The sequence below is a fragment of the Opisthocomus hoazin genome, chromosome 3, assembly GCF_030867145.1.
Source record: "Opisthocomus hoazin isolate bOpiHoa1 chromosome 3, bOpiHoa1.hap1, whole genome shotgun sequence".
Taxonomy (NCBI): domain Eukaryota; kingdom Metazoa; phylum Chordata; class Aves; order Opisthocomiformes; family Opisthocomidae; genus Opisthocomus; species Opisthocomus hoazin.
Window position 1 is genome coordinate 28,174,205 of NC_134416.1, and position 20,773 is coordinate 28,194,977.

At 45.3% G+C, this 20,773-nt stretch overlaps 1 protein-coding gene across 6 annotated transcripts; it reads left to right on the forward strand.

Moving 5' to 3' along the window:
• The first annotated feature begins 2,325 nt into the window (after window positions 1-2,325).
• TP53INP1 (tumor protein p53 inducible nuclear protein 1) lies at window positions 2,326-14,129 on the forward strand. 6 transcript variants are annotated; one of them, XM_075415835.1, is made up of 5 exons: window positions 2,326-2,413; window positions 5,430-5,713; window positions 6,184-6,535; window positions 8,226-8,259; window positions 10,629-10,747. In XM_075415835.1, the coding sequence occupies exons 2-5, from the start codon at window positions 5,602-5,604 to the stop codon at window positions 10,644-10,646; spliced, it is 516 nt and encodes a 171-aa protein (XP_075271950.1). In that variant the 5' UTR covers window positions 2,326-2,413; window positions 5,430-5,601; the 3' UTR covers window positions 10,647-10,747. The 6 variants fall into 6 exon arrangements, with proteins under 6 accessions (XP_075271950.1, XP_075271951.1, XP_075271946.1 ...); XM_075415836.1 differs by having other exon boundaries at window positions 6,187-6,535; XM_075415832.1 differs by lacking the exons at window positions 2,326-2,413; window positions 8,226-8,259 and adding exons at window positions 2,837-3,694; window positions 4,816-5,014 and having other exon boundaries at window positions 10,629-14,129.
• Window positions 14,130-20,773: the final 6,644 nt, after the last annotated feature.

Genomic DNA, 20,773 nt, shown 5'->3' on the forward strand with positions numbered 1-20,773 from the left:
TTGCTGTCTGAGGGCCTGATCTAACAACCGTTAGAATCAATAGAAAGGTTAATTGATTTGAAAGACTTTGGATAAAGCATCTAAGGCCACAACCTGCACTATTGCAATCACCAGAAAATTTGTCGTTGACCTCAGCGAGCACAGGAGGAAATACCCAGGCTCTTGGTCAGCAGGTACTTCGGTCCACATGCGTAATTTATTTCATCTGAAACCATTCATATGCCTAAGTACTTGTCAGATCTGGAACAAACGTGCGCTGGTTGCCAGGTTGAGAAGAGGGGTAGTTTTCAGATCTGCCCCCCTCCTACCAACAGCAATGCAATTTGGAGGAAAGAATAAGCAAGTCCATTGCTTCTACCATTTTGGGGCAATAGGGAATTACGAAATAACATAAGTGAAATGAAGAGGAAAGAAGTTGAGAGCAACACTACAGCAAGAGCAGTGCTGCCATCCCTTTAATTACATCTCAGGGGACTTTAAAATATATAAACATCAGCCTTTCAACTTCATTGTGAGTCTGTATCTCAAACACAACCCAAGCCTTCCTAGGGCTTGCCTACACTAGAGAAATACATTATGTTAATTGATTAACACATAATGCTTAATATAGCAGTCAATATAAACAAAGACTGCTGCGTTTAACATTTGTTGTTGTTGTTGACCCAAGGTAACCCAGCTGCCAAACATGACAGTTCTTGTCTGCACTAAGTGCTTTGTATCGCCGGTTTTAATTAACATGTTCTAACACAATGTAATTTTACAACACAGATAAATCCTGTGGGACATTCATTCTGTAAATTTAATTTTATGTCTCGCCTATCTTGGATTCACAGACATGCACTGCTTCTGCCATCTCTCCTCCTCCCTTCGATCTTGGACCCACCATCACCGAAAATCAAAGTGACTTTGTAGGCTTTTTCCTGAGGTGCTTCAACTTATAAACCAAAGGTTCAATCAAACCTACAATCAGTTTACGCCCTTTGATAGTGCTGATGTTATAAAAATAAAATTGATCTCACAATTAGGGAAGGGTTAGTTCAGCCTAGAACAATATCATCCAATACCAGAGATTTGAAGTTTTCGCGAAAATATTGCAAATCATACAGCCAGAAGGTTTGTCAGTCAAACTACATGGCCTGTTCCCAGCTGCAGGAAGACGCTTTTCAGTGTTTTTGCAAAATTTACTTTCTCGGTTTGGTTTTACATAGAAAAGCTTTGTACTTACAAGGAAAGAAAAAAAAAGAAAGTGTACAAAAAATATATTGTTAAACACTGAGGTTAAAAGATCAAGAAGTTTATCTGGACTCCAGCAACTGTAACACACTCGTGTTGCACACCTGGTATTTTAGAAGATGTTATTCTTGCTTGCTACAAATCAAGTTACTCAACGCTACTGAAACCGTGAAAAATCCAAAAATATTTAAGACGTGTTGCACGTAAAACAGCTTGGCAATACATCACCCATTTATTTTTATTTTATTTAATTTTATATTTGCCCTGCTGGCATTCGCTGCAGCCTGAAGCAACTAGGAACACTTGGATACATCCTGAGCTGCGTGAAGTGGCTGCAGACGCGGAGCACGGCTACACCAGCCGTCCTGTGCTGTAACGTTGCCGCCTGGAAACTCCTCTTTGCTCTTCATCTCACAGAAGGGCGCTATGTCTATGTTCATTGCCTATTATTTTTTTTACTTGAAGAAAAAGAGTGAGTGGATGGGGTAAGTGACCTAATGCACGAGTTTTCTAGGGTTTTTAGATGCGTGATTTGGAAACCTGGTGGCCCAGCAAAGATCCTTCAGCCTAATAAAGGTGGAGGGAGGGGTCCATGCCCCTCTGCTCCGCTCTGGTGGGACCCCACCTGGAGTCCTGCCTCCAGCTCTGGAACCCCCAGCACAGAAAGGACATGGACCTGTTGGAGCGGGGCCAGAGGAGGCCACAGAAACGGTCCGAGGGCTGGAGAACCTCTGCTGTGAGGGAAGGCTGGGAGAGCTGGGGCTGTTCAGCCTGGAGAAGGCTCTCTCTCTCTAAGGGGAGACCTCAGAGCAGCCGCCCAGTGCCTAAAGGGGGCTTGTGAGAAGGCTGGGGACGGGCTCTGTACCAGGTGACAGCGGTGACCCGGGAAGGGGCGACGGTTTTAAGCCGGGAGGGGGGGATTGAGGTCGGACCCGCGGGTGGGAGGCACCAGAGCAGATTTTAAACAGAAAGCGGTGAAACGCCCCTTTCCCCCCCCCCCCCCCCCCCCCCGCGGCGTGCCTGCCCGCCCGTCACGTGCGTTAGCGACAGCCGCCGGCGAAGCCCATTGGCGGAGGGGCGGGGCGGGGCGGGGCCGGGGGCGGCCGGGCCGTCAGCTGCGCGCCGCGGCCGTGACAACAAAGGGCTCCGCCGGGCGCGGGGCCGGCAGCGCTCCGCTCCGGTGAGTTGGCTCGGCTCGGCGGGGCGTAGCGGCGGTCTGAGCGCCCCGGCTAGGCGGTGAAGCGGCGGCAGCGGCGCTCCCGCCTTCCAGTCCACCGGTCCCTCCGTCCCGGCTTCTCCCTCTTGGGAAAACCCCCGGGGCCGGGAGGGTTTCGCCGTTTCTCCGGCCGTCGGGCAGCCGGTAGTCGTGTCCCCCCGCCGGCGAGGCAGCCGGGAAGGCGCGCAGCTACCGCGGGCCGGGCCGGGCCGCGGCGTTCTGGGGCCTCCTGGCGGTGCTGGGGCGGGAGCGGGGACGGGGCGAGCAGCGCCGGGCTCTCGGGGCGCGGCCGGGCTGGGGGGGTTGGGGGGGCTTTGTTTCGGGTTTTTATGCTTAGCGTGCCCCCCGCCTCTGCTCGGACGGGAAGAAGGAAAGGGGGGTTCGCACAGCACCGTGGCGCTGCCGGCGCAGGTTGTGTGTGTTCGCTGTGGCGGCCCTTCTCGCCGCTGTGGCCGAGACGTTTGCCCCTGGTCTCGTCTCTGCTTGGAGCTGGTGGCTCCTGGGGAAGAGCCAGCGCGCCTCTGCTTCGGCCTCGCACTCCTCCGCCCCTGCGAACGACGGCCCTCGGCCCGGCGTCGACGCTTGTCCCGCGTCCGCCTCGCGCAGCAGCACGCGAGCGGGGCATTTCTTAACGGTGCTCGTCCCGCGGGACGTCAGATCGTCAGCCGGTTTCGAAGTGGTTCGTATGGTTTGTCTGGATCGTCCTCGGGGTGGAGGAAAATGGGCCAACCCCCTCTTCGCCTGCGGAATGATCTGTTTGTTTGCGGGTCAAAAGCTGTAGCTTGTTTAGGTGATGTTCTCGGGAGCGGTGATCTCCGCTTTCCTTGTCAGAGGTTAATTAGTTGATGTGGCTGTGATGCCTGCGAAGCCTTAATGTAGGAGTGTGACCTCTCATCTCACTCTGTGCACAGAATGAAAATACAGCCCTTGCCCGAAGGTACTGCCAGTCTTGATCTGGGAGAGAGGCAACACGCGCGTGTGGGAGTAGAGGGAAAGCCAGCGCTGATCAGCAGTTGTGCTATGGCTTGCTAGTTAGCCTCCAGAAAAACCAAATGCCTTTGTTCCTAGGCCTTGTGCCAGGAGAGGCTTAAGGATGGATGTGGAAGATAACTGGAAAGCTACAGACATCCAGCTTTCACTTGGAGTCCATTTCCTTGTCCGTGGCAAGCTCTGTTTGTAACTGAAGCACTCAAACCTTCTCAAGAAGATGCCTGGGAACGCTGTGGGCGTTCGGCGTTTCCTTAGGTAACCCATCTAGGGCTTGGCGACCTTAATGGTTAGAAGCGTTTCCTGCTAGTAACCACTGAAAACTGAACTTTACTGCAGTTAAAAGCCACTTCTGCTTGCTGTGAATGTAGAAGAAGGGAGTAAATGTTTGCCTCTTTCTTCACACAGTTGACTACTGCGGTCATTTTTTCCTTCCCTCTGTTAAGCCTTTCCATTTTTTAAAATTAATCTTTTTTCTTTAGACTTCCAATCGTTCTTCAAGCTCTCTTAAAAGAGAGCTCAGATGTTTCATTTTCAAGTGTGGTCCTAAAAACCAGCCTTTTATCACTACTGCAGCTGAGCTGTTTGTTCCTAGTCTTGTGTTTTCCTGCAGCTGATATGCACTCTAATTCTTCGAGAGGAGCTAACTTCTTGCGTTACGCTGTGCCTTTTCATACTGCTTCTGAAGACTACTTCAAATCCTAATTCTATCCTCTTGTGCTGTTTGAATAAGGAGGTAGCTGCATAAGTGTCTGCAGGAGCAGGTGCTTGTCCTTGCATTGAATAAGTAGGTGACGGGGTGTGGTGTCAAGGGGTAAGATGGCATAGGAGGCCAAAGTGACCCTGCAAGTGTGGTCTGAGAATGACAGGATCAAGCTGGGTATACTGGCCTTAAATAATCTTCTTTATAGGTTGTATCTTCTTTTAATGGATAGGTTTGTCTAGTGTAGTGTGTCTTACTCCCTTTCTCTTTCTGAATGTAGGCACTCATACCCTCTTACATGCATATGTTCTTTCCTGTATAATTATTAAACAGATATTTTAATCTGTAACAATTCTGACATGCTTTGATAATTCCGATATTACTATGATGAAGTTAACTTGTTAAATCAGTGAATGTTTCTCACATACAGTCTTTACTTATTCAGCTACTCTAATGGCTTCTATTTATTGTCTCATAAGTTTTCAAAGGCTGTAAGCATGCTGATCTGAGGTGGTTGAACATTCAACTTCTTGGTAGTAATGAGATTTTTCATTTTAGCTGACAGCTGTCGAGTTCAGGCTTATGGTGACTAACTACATGTAGATTTAGAGAATTGTACTGAGAAATAAATGCTGGTTTTGATTATGTTTACGAGTTACTTTTCCTTGTTACTTAGACTTGCCATACCTGACTAGTTGGGCACTCACTGTGAAAATGATGCCACCAGTAACCGTGCAGTGCACTTTGAACCTGAAGAGGGGACTTGCCTTCCTGCTGTGTTAACTTGTAGGCAGTGGCCCAGAGCTGCGTGTGACAGGAGAGAGAAGATATGGTGGTCCCTTGCCTGGGAGCCCTGGCAGGAGTCTCTGGGAGAGGTGTGAGGCTGCGCCAGCAGAGGAGATGCAATGTCTGGAGCAGATGATGTGCTCTTGCCCTTTGCGTCTCTCTGACCGGGGGGAAGATGGGTGGGGAGCTGGGGGAGCACCTCGGTGAGAGCAGGCACAAGGCTCCTGTACAAAAGTCCTCTCCTCCCATAGGAGAAGGTGGGGGCCAGCAGCTGAACAGACCTTTGCGCAGGGAGGAGGATCTAGAGGAAGGCGCTTGGCTCTGAGGAGAGGTGTAGGCTTTTTCTGTACGCATCTAACTGGGAGGGGATGGTGAATGCCAGTGAAGCTGCCTCTGCTCTCGGGGGAAAAATGTTCACTGGTGCCTCAGACTGCGCAAACGAGAGGGGTTTTAATTTGTTCCCTATTGTGTTGTCATTAAGACCCCTGTCATTATTTTTTGCAGGTTTCACATAAACTGTTCACCAGCCATGCCTCTGCATGTCCCGTACCCAAGCTGATAAAGCGTCTATGCACTTTAATCTCAAGTCTATGCCACTCTTCTAGTACAGTGTGAGCTGTGCCTTGAACCTTGGATATAAAGACCTACCAGCCAAAGTCTTGTTCCTGCCTTAGTAATGTTCCAGAGGTTAAATAACATGCTCATGGGAGAGATTAATAGCTTGTCCAGCCAAGAGCCAGAGTTCAGTGAGAAAGAAGATGACGAGTGGATTCTGGTTGACTTCATAGGTAAGATGTCTGTCAAACATAAGCTCTGCTTAGAAACCAGTAGCTTGGGAGAAACTTTACTTGAAGCAAAACCATTGTGGATTAGAGTGTAGGGTGTCTTCCACGCAAATGTACCAAAACACGTTATGTAAACTGATGAGAAAAATGACAGCAGGTTTATAAGCCTGACACAGGGTTCAGCAGAACCACTTGTACAGATAAAATATGTTTGACTTATTACGCTATCGTATTGCTTTACTGATAACAGTTGTTTTACGTGTCTAGCGTGGCTTGTCAGGGAACTCCCTTTTCTCCTCCCCTGGCTTTTAAAAAAATAAAAATTTGTACTCATGCTGATAGAGGTTTATTTCTGTTTCTTTGTTGTTTTCTTCTATATCCCGTTTCTGGCTATGTGCAACCTTGTTGGTTTTGACCTCCTGCAATCGCCAACATCCGTGGGTTCTTCTCCACTGACTAATGGCCACCTGCAGCAGACACTTGCACTAATTGCTCTGTGGAGGAAGCAGACATCACTGAAGCATCGGCCACAGATGGCTCGCCTGTCTTCTCTTGTTTACCATCTCCCTTGGAACACTTGCCGGAGGCCAGCGAGTCTTGCTTCATCCAGTTTGAGTCGTGCCCCATGGAGGAGAGCTGGTTTATCACCCCTCCCCCATGTTTTACTGCAGGTGGGTTAACCACTGTCAAAGTGGAAACCAGTCCGATGGAGAACCTCCTAATAGAGCATCCCAGCATGTCTGTGTATGCTGTCCACAATACCTGTCACAGCCTTAACGAGACTGGATGTGGAGGTGAGGATTTTCACAGCCCAGGTAGTCCCAGGTATGTCTGACTTTCCTCTTGTCAAGGAGCTCTGTTGGTGAAAATATCTGGTTTCTACTTGATCAGCTTAGACACTTAATACTGAATTTTCCAGCTTATTTCAGAGCAAGTGAATAAGGCATGAATACTACACAAGTGGGTAGGGTGGTCAAGGCTGCTTGCCTGCTTAGAAAAATGTCACAAAAGATGACCGTGTCAGGAAACAGTTGACAGTTTTGACACTGCCATAAATATTTATGGAGCCTAGTTGTTCCCTCACAGAACACGCTCCAGTCCTGTTGAAACTGGTGGCAGTTAACTGTATAGCTGATAACGTAGGTTTGAAAGCACTTTGCCCTCTCCATAGCTATAGGTATTTTTCATAACAGTTAGTCATAACTGTTAGTCAGTACCCTTTCAGTGACCTCATGACCTAAAAAATATTACATAAACTGTCCTGACAGGGAAGTCTGTCTTGGTATGTTTTTGTTCCTCAAGCCTAGTGACAGCTTAGGACAGGATTAAATTTTTCCATAGGTGGCTTGTGGAACAAAAGCAAACAGAATTATTCCATAAAACATACTCCCCTCAAGGTAAAAAATTGTGCTGCAAACTTGTACTTTTAGCAAGGTAAGAAGTGGTGCTGTTTGATCTTTTTGGGTCCTGAAGATCCAGCCATGTGGAATTATTGCAGATGCGTGTGTGCCATGCACTGCTGCTTTGGTGGTAACTGTCCAGGATATACAGCTATATGCATATAGTATACATAGATGTATACAAATAGAATATTTTTGCCATCATGACTCCACACTTGCCCATGTGTTCATTGATTTGGAAATAATTTGGTGTTTTGTGCATCCTGGTTAATAACAAAGACTGACTTTTCATCCCATCTGGTGCCTACAGTTGGAAGCAAATGAGGAAAAAAAAAGTCATAGCGTAGTAAGCTTTGCTACACAGGGAAAAAATGAGTGTAGTGGTAGAGTTGCTGTAGGCAGATGCCCACTGACTTCTCTGATCACGTCCTTGCCATATTTAAAGTTGTAGCCCAAATACATGGGTGACTTTGAGATGACACGCTGCTCTATGATGTTGAAGTATAGTGCTGATACTGTTAATCTTGGAGAATGGGTGATTCATATGAATATTTGGGGAGGGCAGTCTGTGATGTTAAGCTCCAAAAGTCTAGCCAAACTTAAACTGGGGGGGAAACTATGAGCACACAGCACCTTTAAAATGAGGGTCTGAAGGAGTCTGTAAGAGAGCAGTGGGCTGTGAGGCATACCCTAGTGAGAGACAGCAGATTAGTTAAAAATATCGATTATATTGGATGGTAACATGCAAAGTGAGATTCTGACTTTTCTTGGTGACTTGTGAGCTAGGCATACTGGTGTAAATTCTTCTAGAGAATAATCTTGTGCTATGTTCTGCTGTACAACTAAGCTGCTTTAACATGTTGGGAAGCTAAAGCTGTGGCGATCCTCAACTGGTGTGTGAGTTTCTTCACACCGAATTCTGTGCTGCTGCTTCGTCAGAGGATCTAGGCTTTTGTATAAGAGCTCTTTTGGGTGTCAGAACTGGGAGAAGACTTAAATCTGAACTGAGGTAGATTACAGAAATGGGGAAAATCAATTACACTGATAATGCAGTAAATTTCAAAAGCTGTTTTGAAGTCTGTAGTAGTTTAATGGTTGGCCATTTAACATTGTAGGGCCAAGAAAAGCTGCTTAAGGCACACTGGCACAGTAAGTATTACTGTTTTGAGACAGTGCTTTTTGTTCGATCAGGCTGCTGGTAACACTGCTTCCTCTAGAGCCTTGTCTGCTGAAACAATACTGGTTGTAGAACTAACCTTTGTGCCAAATGATGTTACTTGATCAAGCCTAACTACATCTGCTTTAACAAGCCAAAATGCTCAGTGCAGAAAAATGACTTAAACATTAATTGGGGCGGGGTCTGAAGCCTTTAATGTTTATTACGAAGTCTGGCTCTGTAGCACAATTAGCAGGACACTTGCGCTTTTCTAGCAAAGTAGATGCTGGGGGCACAGCAGCAAATGTATGTAGCAGCAATCTGGCTTTAGGCACAGCCCCTCTAAAATTACATTTTGATAATATTGGTGGAGGCTCATCAGCCTTGTACTCTCAGTGTTTGGGGCTCTCTGGTGGCAGGCTACCAAAGGCAACCATTAAGATAGCAAAATGATACATTTTGGAAGAGTATGTGGCCGTTTAGCTAACTCAAACCACCTTTGCTATCCCAGTTTCACTTTAAGATGGCAAGTAGAAGAGGGTCAGTTTGCAAACTAGTGCTGGAAGGGTGTTTGATTAGATGGGAAAAAGCTTAAATTTCTTCAACTAGCAATTTTAAACCAGGCTTTCTCCTTTTGTGGAGGAAATCTGTTTTCTCCTTTTAAATTCAAAGCAAAAGGATGTTGTATGAACTTCCCCCTGTTCGTCAGGCTAGTCATATTTTTCCGTAACAAACCACAGCACTTTGTATAAGCAGTTGGTGCCCTTTGCTAGCTAGTGACATGCAGCAAGGGCATCCTCAACAAATATGGGTTCTAATAACACAAGATGGTGTGGCTTTCCCCAGAAAGGCTTTATCTGAAGTTCCACCCCCAGCGCTATTGAACATGCCCCATAGAGAAAACAGTAGCCCCATCTTTGCAGGCACCCTTGTGTAAATTAAACTGGTGTAACGTGCATAGAAGGTGTTTACAAGGCACTGTGAATAGATTTGTGCTGTGTTATTCTCTTATTTCTTGCTTTGTATTTCGAGTGCTAGGTTTAGGACAACATCCAGTGAATGAACTAGCATGTCACACATGGCTATTCTGGAGTCTGTAGGCTTCAGTCAGTCATATCAAGCTACCCAAGGAGCCAAAAGCAAGTGGATTAGGATGTTTAAAAGGGAAAAAAAGTAGAAGGGAGGGAGTATTCCCTTGCTGACAGGGAGTATTTTGCTCCAGTGTGGAGTGGTAGGAGGCAGAAGAGCTCACTTCTGTGCCAGGCATCTGCAGCTCCCCCTGAGAGCAAGGCTACAGGAGCGTACCATGGGCATGGCAGACAAGACTTATGTCTACGGAGAGATCATACAATAAATGCGAGTTAAGCTCTTCCAGAAGAGACTCTATTACAGAGTCCTGCTAGTACTGAGAAACAGCTTTCCCAAGCGACCTCTTGCTCCCGCCTGAGCAAGCTCCTGGTCTTGCAGACATCTTTCCTGGGCACCACTGAATTGACAGCTAGTTGTTGGGTCCTGGGTGGGGAGCGAGAAGGCAAGGAACTCTGGTGCCACTGGTCTTACACCAGCTGTGGCACTCAGACTTGGGATTTGCTTTGCTATTAAGACTGCCAGGCTATTTTTAGCATTACTTTGGAAGTTTCAGGAAACAGCAGTGATTGTTCTGTCAGGTAGGGAAGTCCTTTTTCAATGTATCAGTCCCTGCTTGCATAGGCTGCTGGTTTGTTTTTTCACTAGTGCATGATGAAGTAAGGGTTTACCAAAACTACTGACGGTCTGCTCGTGAAATCTAGAGGGCTGGTTGAGGAACAATCCTTCTAAATTATTTCCTATGTGTCACATCTGGTCTATCTTTCCTGTTCCTCTGCATGAGCATTGTTTGGACTTACTTGTGTGGCTGGCAATCCAAACACACTTTCATTAGTGTGCTTCTGTTCTCAGGCTGAACCACCTGTGTTCAAGATGATTTTTCAAACCAGACTTTGCCTATTGGATAACCCCAAGTCCTCTAAAGCTGGAGCAGCGTGACACACATTGCCTTATATTTCTCATCTGTATTACATCTTCAGCTTAGGGAGGTGGGGGTGGGGAAGGAGGGACGCAATAACATAGTACGCCAGGAGTCCAAAGGCTGTATTACAGTGCCTTCACACGAAAAGTGAGTTAGCAGCGCTATGCGTTACTTACCAGTGTGGTTTCCCTAAACTGGCCTGACCTCACCTCAGCCCAAATATCTCTGCAGCAGATGAAGGGTGCCCTTTTGAAATGCTAGATGTTGATGTCTGTGTTCTCCTGCCCTCTATAGTTTGCGTGTCTTTCCAATGCACCTCAGTAATGACTGATAGTCTGCTTGTTACATTTCTAGACTGGAGGCCCAAAATGAAACGGGACAGCGTGTTCACTGCTACGTCACAGCTCTTGCTACTCGTTCAACTTTTCTGGAAAAAAACAAGAGCTTTCGTCCTACCCACTGGATAAAGGAACATAACGAAAGACATTATCTCAGCAGAAATGGTTTCCGTCGCCAAAACCTCACCAGGGATTGCTACTCTCGGCAAATCAAGCACAACGGACTGTTTGTTCACCAGCCTTGCCAGCGTCAGTTCAATTACTGATGGCTCTCGTGGTTTTAATCTATGGTCTAATTGTTTTTAGATTGCTTTTGTTTTCATGCATAGGTAAGTGGTCAATCTGAAGCTGATCATCAATCCCTCAAACACAATAGTGTTGCATTCTGTTGACATGAATCTCTGAACGTCTTGCAGCAAGTCCTACACATTGATGTTAAATATCAGTGTCATGGAAGCCTATCAGTATGATAGTTTGTGTGCTGTTTTATGAACTGTGATGTATAGATGGGTTCTTAGTTGGTGTTTTAAAGAAGCTTAACTGAGGTGGAAATCAGTTACATTTTGCATTAATCAAAGTGGAGTTAGAAAATTTGAGGTTAGCCGTATGCTTTAATGACCAGTACTTGACAGCTTGTGTATCTGTCTGTATTCAGCACATGTGATTACTTTCTAACAAGGAGATACTATAGCTGCCAGTGGACGTTATATAGCTATGCTCAGCTGTTACAAGGAGGACATCTGATCTAAATTGCCTAGTACCTACTTGTGTTAGCGGAGTCTGTGTGGGTGTGTTGGGTACTTAATATGGGTGTCAGAAAAGGGTTAAATGTCCCCCCAGTGTTGCTGCAGTAATGGTATGACACTGATGTAGTTACAGATGTAGTACCTCACAGTGGAGTGGAAGGAAAGGTGGACCTATGGGTTCAGTGCAGATGTGCAACCCAGAGAGCTGAACTGGGTTTTACTTGGTAAAGTTTGAGTTCTTACTCCCTTTCTCTAACTCTTTCTCTTTCTGTCTTTGAAATATGTATTTCCCCTACCCTATTTCATTAATCTCTAGTCCCTACCCTATTTCATTAATCTCTAGTCTAGTTAAAGGAATAAGATGGTGGATCCACCATTCTTTTAACCCCATAAGTAGCTGACTGCTTGTTAAAGAAGTCAGGCTGATGGGTAGCTATTTCTGAGCTGCTAATTGCTGTTAGATTGTGTCTTAGTTACAGACGGAGAGTAGCTCAAATAGAGCTAGAAATAAGGTTTTATCAAAAGTTCTCCTTATTTTCTCTCTTTATTTCTCTATGAAAATGAAGTCTGAGTTAATTGTGGCTGGAAATGAAGGGCAGTGTGTGGGAGAAGAGCATGCTGAAAAATAGTCTTGCAGAATTAAACACAGTGGTAACAGTGTGTATAAAAATTGAGATGGATCGGTAGTGATTGTTCTCCTAGCCCACTGGGGGCAGAAGGACTGCATAGCAATTCTGTGGGTGAGCAGGGAAGAAAAGCCATTCAAAACTCACAAGTAGTTTTCTTAAGAACACTGTGCAAGATGTTTTGGAAGTTGGCAGGCACTTAAAAAACAAAAGTAAAGTTCACCTGTTAACAAAGAGTGTGTATTACTCAGCAGCCACATGGCATGCCGAACCCCAATATATCAATCTGGGAAGTAGATTAACTAGCTATGGAGCTGACAAAGCAGAAATCTGCACTGAAAGAAGAGGGGAAATACACATAAGTTTATCCCCCTTTCTGTCAGTGCTTAGTGTGACTTACTAGTTTTTTGTTTTGTTTTTTTTTCCTTGTGTTTAGTGCCTAGGGCATTGAAGTGTTAACATGACATTCAACCATGTCTTCCAGTAGTCCTTATACAGAAGTTAGTGTAAGGAGCCATGTGAGGAGCCTTTGAAACTAGGCAAGATCAATAATGTGAACTGTTCAGACCTATGAAGTATTTCAAATTCAGCCAAATGCTTTGATTTCACTGAAGCAAAAGCCCAGCAATTTGGATTAACCTTGATGTAGTGGTACTGTTGCACATTCTGCAGCTGGAATAGTTCTGGCGTGTACTGAATGTACAGTAAGCAATGTTTATAAGATTTGTTTCACTGCAGATGTGCTGCTTCACTGGGATGAGGGATGCTGACAAACAGTTAAATGTATAAAAGCAAGAGGTGCTTTCCGGGATACACTAGGTGTTTGGGGGGGGGAGATTTGTTGGTTTTTTTTTTTAGACACATTGAATTGGTATGGACAGTCAAAGAAAACGAAATTGGTCATGTCGTAAGTTTGCAAAAGAGAGATTTCATTACCACTCTTCTCAGCAGTATGTGTCCATGTCCATACAACTCTTTTGTGGTCCAAATACTCTGGTTTATCTGCAAATAGCTGTAGTTTCACCAGACTCTCATCTGTTCATGAATAATCTTACTTGCCTCAGACTATCTACCTTTATCACTCCAACTTCTTGCTGGGCTAAACTTCCTTCTCCTCACTGCTAACTTTCTAGCTCAGGAAAATTCTTTGCTTTCCTTTATTATTTTTCTTTATATAAAAATAACTACTTTCCTTCAGCTTTAATTTTCTTAAAGTGAAATGAAGGAAGATGGAGTCTCCACCTCCCTGTGTTGGAAGGAGTAAGTAATCCTTTAACTATTAACGGGGAGGTGGAATTGAGAGTATAAGGCTCCCAGGCATTACAGTGAGAGCCTTGGTCTGTTCTTCTCAGCAGGCAAGTAAATGCAGCTTTAGACTGCTCCTAGAATTGGGAGATACTGGTCTTTTTATACTACATTACTAGATGACTTTCTGGTGATGAAAACCTATATCTTTCAGGATATAAACTGTTTTGTTGCACAAAGCTGTGCTTCTCAGTTTGTGATATTGGAAACCATGTTATTGTGTGAGATAGTACTGCATCAATGGCTTTTTGTTAATTTGTTTTACATATTTATGTTGGTCTAGCCCTGTTTTGTGCCTGGAGCTACTGGGCTGTTAGATTTGGTTTTCTGTTTTAATAGTGAGCTGTGTGGCTTTTTATATGGTTTTTGAATTGTATTAAAGTGTGTGTTTTTTCTTGTAAAAGTGGAGGCCTTGCACTGTCTCATACTGATTTTATATTCATGAATCTTGCTGAAACTGTATTTTCATATGTATTGGTCAATAGACAGATTTGCATTTTAAACTGTGCCTTCTACACAGCAAACTTGAAGATTCGAAAGGGACATTTCAGTTAGGATTAATACTGTACAGCAGTCTATGCATATATGGCAGCTTCTCTCCAGAGCCACTTCTCTACTTGTAGCAGTCCTTTTGATATGGAAGAATGTCTGGCTCTTATTTTTAGTAGTTTAACACAAGCTGAAAACCGACAAAATACAGCACTTTGCCAAAAAGTAGCATTGCTTAACCAGTGTGTATTTACTAAAGTGATCTTCTGTATTTTGTTTTCATAGTGCATTCTGCACACCATGGGGAGACATGATCTTAACTCTCAATAAAAAATGGCCGATTAAAAATTGCCAGTCTGTTCTTTTATGTTACGGGTTGATCAAAATCCAAATACCTGAGCACCCTGTTCAGGTGTGATAGGTACAAGTGCTGAGTTTCTCGGAATACTTCTAGTGCAGAAGTCCCTCTGGGAATCAGTTTGCACTGCTGATCAAGTGGCAGTGCATGGTGTAAGTGGTGTTGTACATCTCTGCCAGCTGCTGTGTTTCCTCAGCAGCATGCAGAAGTGCTGCAGGTGAACAGGACAGAGAAAAAAACATATTACCACTTAAAGCACGCACAGGGTGGAGGGAAGGTTTTTCTTTATTCTCTTGTTTCAAGTCATACCCATTGCCTTTCACCTTCCTGCCATGCACCGCCACGAAGAATCTGTACAGAAGGCTGCTGTTGGCATTCAGGAGGTGGAAGCAGGGCCAGGTAATCTGTGAGGGACATAGGGACCCTGTGCGAATGTCCAGGGATGGGGTTAGGAAAGCCAAAGCCAAACCATCTGTGGTTGAACCTGGCAAGGCATGTGGAGGACAACAGGACTCCCACAGGTATATCGGCTGCAAAAGGAAGACTAGAGATAAATGTGGGCCTGCTGCTAAATGGGGCGGGAGACTTTGTGACAACAGACATGGAGAAGGCTGAGGTACTCCATGCCTTCTTTGCCGTGGTCTCTACTGATGAGACCAGCCTTTGGGAATCGCAGGCTCCTGAGATGGGTGGGGCAGGCTAGAGCAAGGATGATCAACTCTTGGTTGAGAAGGATCAAGTTGAGGAATGCTTAAAGAGATGGGCTGTGCACAGATCCACGGGACACACCCATGATGGGTCAGCCGGTGGACTGAGAACTGGCTGAACTACTGTGCTTGAAGGGTTGTGAGCAGTGGCACAAAGCCTAGCGGCAAGCCAGTTGCTACTGGTGTGCCCTAGGGGTTGATACTGGGTCTTACACTGTTAAAAACACTCATTAGTTACCTAGATCATCAGGCAGAGCACACGATTGGAAAGCTTGCAGAGAATAGGAGTTGTTGTTTATACACCAGAAGGCTGTGCTGCTGTTCAGGACGTCGACAGACCCGAGAAATGGGCTGACAGGAACCCTGTGGAGCTCAACAGAGAAACGTGAAGTCTTGTACCTGGGTGCGACAATAACCTCAGGCACCACTACAGGCTAGAGGCCAAATGGCTGGGAAGCACCTTGCCAGAAAAGGTCCTGGTGGACACCGGGTTGCCCATGAGCCAGCAGTGCACCCTTGTGGCCTTGGAAGCCAAAAACCTCCTGCGCCGCGTCGGGCAGAGTGGTGCCGGCGGGTGGAGAGGTGACCCTTCTCGTCAGCGCTCCGAGTGCTGTGTCGGGCGCTGAGCTCCCCAGTACAGGAGGGACATGGACATTCTGGACTAGATCTAGTAAGGGGGCTAGGGAGATAGTGGGATTGAAGACCGCAAAATAATGTGGAGAGGCTGAGAGCTGTTTAGGCTGGAGGAGAGAAGTGTCTGGCGGATCTTGTCAAGGTGTATAAATACCGGATGAGGGCAGTGGAGAAGACAGAGCCAGAGTCTTCTGTAGTGGTGCCCAGTGAAAGGACAAAAGGCAATGGGTGCAAGCTGAAATATGAGGAATTCTGTTTAAACATAAGAAAATAGGCTCACTGGTCTTCTCTGGGTGGTTCTTTTGCTTTTTCTGAAATTGTATATGAATATTTTTGTGTGTGTGGTTTTGTGTTTTTTTTTTTCCTCCAGTCATCAGGGATCCTTGATGTCCATGTCTTTTCAAAGATCGTGGGGAGTGGACTTGCAAGGACATCAGCCAGCTCTCTCAGCACATGGGATGCAGGCTGCTGCGCCCTGTGGGCTGGTATGGGATGAGATGTTGCAAGTAGTCGCTGAATCGATTCTCACCCTCTGAACAAACTGGGTAACAAAATTACCTGTTTAACTGACAGCGGTGAAATGGGATTTGTGCAACAAAGCATCTCTCTTCCCAGAGGAAGCACTGGGTAAAACTTTTCCTTTCCAAATGTATGCTCTGTGACCCGTATATTTGCCAAAGCAGTGAGTCTATGCTGAGAGCTGTACAGTATTCTGCAGGAGAACGTTTGACCAATTATGCCTGTATAATCGTAGCCATACAGATAACCTAACATAGCTATACTGATATCATTCCTCCTGGGGGTGCCTAGGTCAGGCTTAATGCAGCTTTTCAAATTTAGGTTGGACACTTTCCAAAACCTCATGAACTACTGTTTTTTAAAACTTCTCCATGCCAAAGCAAAAATGTTCTTATAAAGGGTCATATCAGTGTAACCATATTGACTTTAAGTTCTTGCTTTACACGCGAGTTTTCCTGTTTATATAAATCCTCGTAGGTCTCTGATGAAGCTAGCATACTAATTACTGTTCTCCGGCACTTAACACTGAAGAAGGCACTCGGTTTCCTCATTGTGTCGTTCAGTATCTGCCTTCTTTGCCTCACTGATGATTTTTGGTGCATTTTTATAACCACAAAATGCTGTAGCCTCCGTTATTCAGTGATATTTGCAAGTGGGTTTCAGGGTTTTTGACACGCATAGAAATGACTCATCAGAAGAACAGGCCAGTGCTGCTATGGCACTGTTGTTGCCGTGATGTGGTCACGATAGATCAGTCTGAGAATAAATGGGACTGAACTGAGACCTAACAGGATGTGTATAGAGCTTTATTTCTGACAGCCTTTTTCTTCATGAAAATACTGTCCTGGAGATACTGCTGCATAACTAATAGTTCAGAAGTTAAAGTCTCTGACTTGTTCTAAAGCTTTGTGGGCAGAGTGATAGTTGAACACTCAAACACCTTAATGAGGCAGATATAACTATACTGTAATTTCATGGGCAAGTTAAGGAAAAAGAAGAATAGCTAAAAAAAACCAACACCCAGATAAGAGTATTAAAACTAGGCTAGTGGCCAGGAGCAGGCTTCAGATCTCAACTTGCAGACATGGGCTGTGCCAGAAGTTTATACTTTCTCCTGAAGTGCGGCCTTCACCTTGTCATGTCCAAGCAAGATGACGTAGTCAGGCAATACAATAAGAAACACAGTTATGCCCCAAAATCAACCTGAGTGCTAAAAGAATCCCAGATTCCCTGAAATGAGGCTCTGCAGGGAATTAGTAGAGACAGAGAGGTGGGAAAGGGGATGGAGGCCTCAGGCTTTTGGGGTATGTGGGTGAGGGCCAACAGCTGTCAATTTTTGCAAGGTGAATAAAGAAGGTGAGGTTACAACTAAGAAATGGGGGACTGGCGTGAGCAGAGGTATCCGCCTGCCTACTCACAGCAGTGAGTTTGAGCTCTAGCTATAGCTTTTCTGTTTCTGGTGTGAGACTGAGGAATAGGATATGGGTGAGTCTTGTATTAAATGGGGAGGAAAGATAAGAGTTTGGTTTCTGTGGCTCATAACGAAGCACCTAAGAGCTGTTGTTTGTAGATACATCTTTACCAAATGTCTACTAATGGAGGGCAGTTTGGGATGGGGCATTATCTCCTGCACATCACCTTTGCTGCTGGAGAGATTCATAATGTGCCCTAAACATAATTTGTAGTCCCCAGGTGTAGAAAAGGTGTTTTCTACTGTGCTTGGAAACTGGAGCATCAGCACTAAACACGCTTCACCTTGCATGCTTGGGAGGGAAAGTCCTGAGCCCAGGGCCCAGCAGCTGTAGGAGAAGCAAGTTGTCTGAATGAGGAACCTCATATGCTCCCAGGTCAGAGGCTGAGCCAGGGAGCAGAGGGCCTTCCACTACAGCCAGCTGCCTGCTTCTCCTGGCAGCAGGGGGAAAGGGTGTCTCCTAACATGCTGCCCACCCTGGAAGTCATGTTGACGATAATATATTTAGTTTCTAAATGTACTGTATTATAGTCCTACTTGTGTTCTATGTGGCTTTTTTCTGTGACCTGAGATTCCTTCTTTTCCCCTACCTACACTTATCTCCTGGTCCAAAAGGTGTCGTGTTTACAGCCCAGTGGTGAAGCAATGCTGGGAATTGTGAGGAAGGCGCGTCTTGTTGATTCCTTGAGCTGCAGACAGGAGATCCAACACAGGGTTAGGTGAAAATAGACTTATTGCTTGGCTAGTAGTTGCAGGTGCTGCTTCTGGCTGCAGAGATTCTGTCCTTACCGGGGTGTGACTATAGGCTTTGTTCAGGAGATCAGCTGTAAGGGTTGGACTTTAAAGGTGTTTCACCCCTGTTGTGTTGAAAGTAGGAGTTTAAATGTTCACATACAGGAAAGGATATGGGTCTCTGACAGGACATGGATAAAGCATCTCCTGCGTAAAAGGACTTTCAGGGCAAGATAATCTTTGTTCCAAGCTTCTTACTACTGAGGAAGGTACATCATCTCAAGAAGAAAGAGGCTGCTACAAAGAGCCAGAAAGGCATAGTCTGATTTGCTTTATGACTGCTGGAAAGTGATGGTATCTACTTCTGAATGTGAGTTTTAAAGGCTGGTAACTCACTTTCTCTGCTCCCCCCCCCCCCCCCCACTTTAAAAGCATGCCTTGAAAAAATTCAAATAAGAGAGGAAATCCTTGTATCATGCTATACCATTGTAGATCTGACCCTTCAAATTGTAAGGGAACTGTTAACTTATTCTTGATCTCTACTTGAGTTTTCTTCTTCTATTATAAAAATAACTCTTAGTACTGGTTGTCTTAAGCTGGTCTAATTGTCATACAGGCTGTTTATCAATAGCAGTCATTGCCTATGTTCTCTGCTGCTGGTATTGATCTTAGAAAGGCAGATTCACATGCTTATGACCAAAAGGTTTACTCTGTCTTGTGTTTTAGCCAACAGGTTCTTAATAACTATAACATGGGCTCTCTCCTCTCCAAATCAGAAAAGAAAAAAAATAAACCCAAACCAAAATAAGTCAATCTCATAAGGTCTTAAAAATATTCCTTAATGCATATTAAACTGGATCACACCTTGTTTGAAAGTCTCTGAAATGAAACAAGCTGGAAGGTAGCAGAATATTACAGGTTCTAATAGAAAACAAGGGCTTTGAAGCCTCAGGGTTTCAAGTTATCCCATGCTGCTCAGCAGAAGGAAAACATTTCAGTTTGGGAAGGGTGCAACTTCCTACTAAAGGATTCCTCTTTAGGAGGGGTATAAAGCTTTACTTGTGCTTTGCCTAGGCTAAGTTGCTGTAGCCATTCTGCAATAAATATGCTTAAAGCTCCTCTTAAACAGTGAAGTTCATCCACACAAGAGTCCCAGAGCAGGGCTTTCCCTTAACGAAGTTGTAGAATATCTTCGACAGCACGGCTGTGACTCAAAAGGACAAAGCCTACCAGCAGAAGTGAATGAGCACAGTAAAATATTTACTGCAACAAAGTAGGAATACAGGGGAGGGGAGGCGATAGTCTGTGATATTTTATGCCTGGATCCCAGTGGAGCTGTTTGCAAGTGTTTGTAATGAACTGCTGCTCCCTTCCTTGGGAACAACCAGGTGGATTCAAAAGCTCTAGGGGAAGAGCAGTATTAAACACCCTTGGTAAAGAGATTTATCCTTGTGGCTTGCGATCTGTGCTTTAGAGATCCTTGGCAGGCTTTGGGCTCCTTCGAGGGGATCCAGGGGAACCAGGAAAAGCAACTTCAACTCTGTAAGCTTGTAACGATGGCCCTGTAATTCCTGCCTTTCCCATGGGGCTCACACCTTCCCTGGAACATATCTAGAAGTGGTAATTAGAAAAAAAAAAAAATTAAAACCACTAGACTAGTCTAAAAGGACTTACCAGATTCCAGCACAAATACTGCTTAGCAGTTGTAGTGTATTTCTAGAAGCTTGAAAATTCTTCTCTCTTTTACACTCATCCCCTCCTAAGGAGGCATCCACATAATGAAAGAGGATGTACTGCGTGTTAACTCACTTGGAAATGTCCCAGTGAGGACTAAGTCACTTCAGTTTTATTGCCACATCAAAAGGTCAGTGCGTTAGCTTGCATAAAAATTGTAATTTCATTGTTTGCAGCAGGACTTTATTACATGCTAGCTTCTGGGGTTTGTTTTTTTGTTTCTGTAGTGCTGAAAATTTATGGGACAAGTTGCTGGCAGGGCAGAGAATGCTTACAGTACCCGGTGCATTTTCCACTATGGACGCAAAACCACCAGTACGGTGGCACGTGACCAGCAGCAGCTCACGGCAAAAGGTGTGGAAAAATGAGCAGCGTAGTCACTACAGTCTCTGTGCTGAGACCTGTTCCTAGCAGACCTGATCCATTCAATTTTTAGCTACTGTTCACTTCGCAGTGTTCTGCTTTCGTGGTGTGCCCTGGAACTTTGTCCTGATGCCCCAAAACTGCTTTGCTGCTTGGAGGCCTGCTGCCACCCAGCCCTGATCTGGCATCTGTGAGGGGTGGTTCCTTTGGGGAAAAGATACTTTGTCTCTCCTCGCTTGCTAGCCCCTTGGTGAAGTTCCAGTTCTTTTTAACAAGTTGGGTACCATAACGTTTCAACTTCAGCAAGTCAGTTAAAGGCCTGAGGTTAGGGTTAGGTCAAGTTTGCCCGAATTCAGGAGACCGCCTCCTCGCTGTAGTCGGAGGAGCCGGAGGCGCGCGTCCAGGCAGCAGCATCTATCTTGCTGGTGGGCTTCAGTGGAGACCAGCTAACAGAGCTACCTGCTGAAGGCTGCATCTC